The 4,653-nt window shown below is 45.9% G+C and overlaps 1 protein-coding gene across 1 annotated transcript; it reads left to right on the forward strand.

Annotated features, from left to right (window-relative positions):
* Positions 1-2,493: 2,493 nt before the first annotated feature.
* Positions 2,494-3,501, forward strand: LOC120909828 (C3a anaphylatoxin chemotactic receptor-like). The gene has a single exon (XM_040321556.1). It carries the CDS (start codon positions 2,494-2,496, stop codon positions 3,445-3,447), a length of 954 nt encoding a protein of 317 aa, XP_040177490.1. The 3' UTR covers positions 3,448-3,501.
* Positions 3,502-4,653: the final 1,152 nt, after the last annotated feature.

The following is a 4,653-nucleotide window of genomic DNA, read 5'->3' on the forward strand; positions in this document are numbered from 1 at the left end:
GTATGATGGGGGCTGTATGTACAGGGAAGGAGTCTGCGGGGTATGACAGTAGAGTGCTGTGGGTGCAGGAGAAGAGCAAGGAGGGTATAACAGTGGCAGCATGTACAAAAGAGGAGTGTGGGGGTGATATGACAATGGGCAGTGGGCACAGGGGAGGGACGTCGGGGGTGTGACAATGGATAGTGGATGCAGGAAAGGAGTGTTGAGAGTATGTCAGTGGACAGTGGGCAGTTTGTACAGGAGAGGAGTGTGGGGGGTAAAACATAGAGCAGTATATAAAGGAGAGGAGTATAGAGAGTATGACCATGGACAATGGGAGATAAGTGTGGGGGACATGGCAGTGGGCAGTTTGTACAGGAGAGGAGTGGGTACTTCAGGTGGCTTGTGAAAGTGTCATTGCGTAACATTTCCAAGGAACAGTTGTGTGATATTTTCCCTCAGAAGTCACGATGCCCCAAAACTGTGTAAACAACGCAGATAGCTTCCGCTACATCTGTGGTGAAATATCAAATTTGTATCCATGGTTCTTGAGGCTCAAGGGTACACCATTGTGCTGTGTGTGGCAAAATTGTGACAAGGTAATGGAGCGCAAGGTTGGGAAGACCAAGCTCCCCCCCCCCCCCCTGATTACTAGTTAGTGTGTGATTGAAGGCGGTCTATGATGGTTTTGGCAATGTATAGAGTTTGGACTCTGAATTAGAAAAATTGTTTCAGAAGGATGGACATTTTTACGACTGCTACTCCACCCAAAATGGAAAAATTGTAGGTGGACCATAATTTGAGTATGATTTAATGTTGGAAACTAGGGGAAGATAACTGTTATGGTACAGCGGGGGTCGGCAACCGATCATAGGCAGGTTACAGGCAGATTGCATCTCTTTCTTCACAACCCCCAGAACTTGGAAAGGAGTGGGGGCAGCATTTACTTTAACTGATCCCCTGTAGTTCCCCCCTACAGCAGCTAAAAGCAAGCTTCTCCTCTTCTCCCTCCTACCGGCATTGAGCTGCTGCAGGAGGAAAATACAGGGGAATGGTTCCAGTAAATGCCACCCTTCTGTCCAGGTTCTCATTCCTTCTGCTGCTTGGGCCCCCCTGTGTGCTCTCCTGGTCCCTGGTTGCTTCACCTCCTCTGCTCTACTGCCAGCTGCTGCCGGAGATTGTTTCACCATGGAGAGTCGGGAAGGGGCTGTTAAATATGTCAATTATCGGCCCTTTCCTTTTTTGGAATGAATATAGTGAGTGCTCAGCGCCGATCAATAACTGTGTCCATTCATTCCTGAGGCATAGTAAACTGTGTTTACTATGCTTCAGTATGTAAATGAACAGGAAAACTGTGCAGAGCATAGCTTAGTTTAAATGATCTTGCTCGGCAGGCAGGCTCTGTCTGTGCCGCCCACACTCCGGACAGGTCACATACTCAGCTTACAGAGGGGAAGAGCACTGTAACGGTCACCACCGTTTACGATATTCCCATTACATTAACCACGACAGCTTATCTGACATTCCACAATCCAGCAGACACGATCCATATGGATTTCCCCAGAATAAACGAGACAAGCTTCGTTCTCTGAGTCAACACGTATGAATGCTTTAATGGTTAGCTCTCAGGTTTATATACAGTTACAAGGCATGTTTCAGTAAGCACAGGAACAATCAAACTCTCCACCCCCAACATCACTCAATGGGCTTCAATCACATTCTTTTAGATAATTACAAAGAGGAGTTAATTATCCCCCAGACGTTACGTCTCCGACAATAAGTGATTCATCCGGATAATACACATTTCTATGTCAGACGTTTTGGCACCGATCTGACATAATTACTACAGTTGACAAGTACATTCCACACATAAAACAGTATTAGCATACATAATGAGAGATCTAGGGGCCAGGCTGTCTACCAAGCTCAAATCCACCTTACCCCAGTACAGACTCAATTAGCATATCAACAGCCTATGTTACACAGAGGAATTAGTCACTATTGACCGTTAGGGTCAGCATCAAATCAAACTGTAGTATTCCAAGATCCTGCAAAACATGAATTATCAGTAATGTCCCATCTCATGTAATTCATAATTAATATTTCTCAGTCACCCTATGCCCAAAAAGGGCACAGGATGACCCTACACCCAAGAGTTATTAGTGACGCTGGCACAGGAGTACCCCCCATCCTTCAAAAGTCTCTGGGTGTCATGGGTCATTCTGTTACAAGCACTACTAAGCAGACACTGGTGCGCTTCACCCCCTTACAGCACACTGTGTGCTTTACACAACACTGCACCGCAAAACTCACACAGTGCCGGGGACTCGGGCAGAGCGCCGAACAGCGCAGGCAGGGGAGGGAGACACACATGCATGGGAAACCCCATTATAAACTACTACTGTCCGGGTGAAGAGGGCTGCCATAGGTGTCGGAAAAACAGAAAAAAAAGCCCTGAATTGATTAATAATCAGACAGATGAAGTAACTCTTGATGTTTTTACAGGTAAACAAGATGTCCAACGTCAGCAGTGAAATGGAACCAACCATATATTACAGCCCTGAGAGCATGTTCACCGTCCTGGTTTTATCTCTCACTACTCTCCTGGGTGTCCCCGGCAATGCTCTGGTGCTTTGGGTTACTGGAGTGAAGATGGAGAGGACCGTGACCACCGTTTGGTTTGGGAACCTTGCTCTGGCCGATATCATGTGCTGCTTGTGTATTCCATTCATTGTAGCGCAGTTCTTCTACCCAGAATGGCTGTACGGTCCTGTCTTCTGCAAGATTTTACCCTTCATCCTCATCCTTAACATGTATACCAGTGTCTTCACCCTGGTGGCTATCAGCGTTGACCGATGGATTTTGGTTGTCCATCCCGTGTGGGCCCGAAATCACCGAAGAATCAGAATGGCGTGGATGATATGCTTGGCTATTTGGATGTTGTCCTTCGTGATGTGTCTGCCTGAGGTCATCTACACGAGATATCACACCTCTCATAACAGGACCTTCTGCTATTCAGAAGATTACATAAGAAAGCCCTTCTATTTTACATGTGCAATTTTGGGATTTCTGATCCCTCTTATTATCATTTGTATTTGTTACATTCATCTGGCTTTTACAGTACAAAAGTTCAGATTTTCTGAAGTAGGTAGAAAAACCATCAAGATGTCAATAAGTATTATTGTCGTGTTTTTCATCACCTGGGTCCCCTTCCAGATCATAGAAGTAACCAGGCTATACACTCACAATCGGGTGCTGGACATCCTGTACATTCTCTCGCAGTCTCTGGCCATGTTCAATAGTTGCCTCAACCCAATACTCTACGTCTTCATGGGGAAAGATATGAAGCAGAAGCTGAGACAGTCTATTGGCGAGCTCATGGAAAATATATTTAGGGAGAACGTCTTATCCCCACCATGCAGTGAGGACCAGCGCCCCCCAGAAGAAGAAGAAAGCCTCCCGCTCTAATGTATGGAATGGATTTGTAGATGTTTTAGAGTTTTTAGCTTTATTAGCGATTGTGATCAACTACTCAGCATCTTATCATTGCGTGTTAGGGCGGCCATACTGTATGTATTGAATAAGTCACATGCCATCAGGGCTTAGTGTTTATTGACCATTTGGGGTGATAGGTGTTATCAGTATATGTGAAGGTCCCCCCTCTTTCCAAGTTGTCCAATCTGTCTACTGATCACTAAGCTGGAACAAGTCTGCTTATCTGTAAAGTCAGAAATCTTTATATCTTTGCTTGTTCAGGGCATGGGACACATAGAGGATAAACATGATGTAACGAGGCCCTTGCTCGCTCGCTTCCGCTCTCCTGACACTCCTCTGCTACTATTGAGTCAGCTTGCAGATCGCAACGTCTGATGGTTCGGTCATCCAAGGCTCCGGGATCCGAACTACAGCTATGTGCAGTTCGGAATCCATTAGAACAAACTCCAGGCTGGCTGTATGTAAGTTCAAACAGGAAGACTTTAATTGGAAGCACACAACACACTTTTATACAGAATTTGGAACATCCCGCCCCCAACAACCGCTTTCCTATTGGTCAATTGTAAAGTACATGTAGTTCTCCTTCAGGTCCTCCTAGCCATGCAAATGAGGAATTGAAAATGCGTTCAGCAGGGATTGGTCCGATAGCTTGAATAGAGGGACTGTTATGTGTAATGAGACAGAAGCCCCAGGGGGCAATCAATGTACACAATAGCCAGACACAGAACAATGGAGCCGTCTGGAGCCTTAAGACAGAGCAGAAGACCCCCTTCTGTGTAACTGATTTCAAGGAGGAACACTTCCACATTCCAAGGTCCATGACAATACTTCCCCTGGGAAACAGTCCAACAGCCACAGTGGGACCCCGAACGGGTCAACTCAAGGATGTTGGAAAAGTAGTGTTAAGGTTCCAGGTCTGTCTGCCGGGGTAACCCCTCCCGTCTCAGTGCCAGTATGTCCCGGGTACCCAGTATCTTTTCTGGCCCATAGTCTGTCGGTAGGAGGCCCGCCCCCAGTCTCTTCCAAAACACACAGTGACAGTGGGTTCTGTCACACATGACAACCAGGAAACTGGCTTCTGCAGATGTAAATTAACAATGGCATATACAGTATATATCTACTTTTCAGCTACCCACCAAAAAAATTATAATAATCTATTTCAGTTAACTTAAAAATAAA

Source organism: Rana temporaria, chromosome 8 (genome assembly GCF_905171775.1).
Source record: "Rana temporaria chromosome 8, aRanTem1.1, whole genome shotgun sequence".
Taxonomy (NCBI): domain Eukaryota; kingdom Metazoa; phylum Chordata; class Amphibia; order Anura; family Ranidae; genus Rana; species Rana temporaria.

Excerpts from the sequence above, each read along its gene's own strand:
- LOC120909828 (XM_040321556.1), top strand. The coding sequence starts at position 2,494 with ATGTCCAACGTCAGCAGTGAAATGGAACCAACCATATATTACAGCCCT.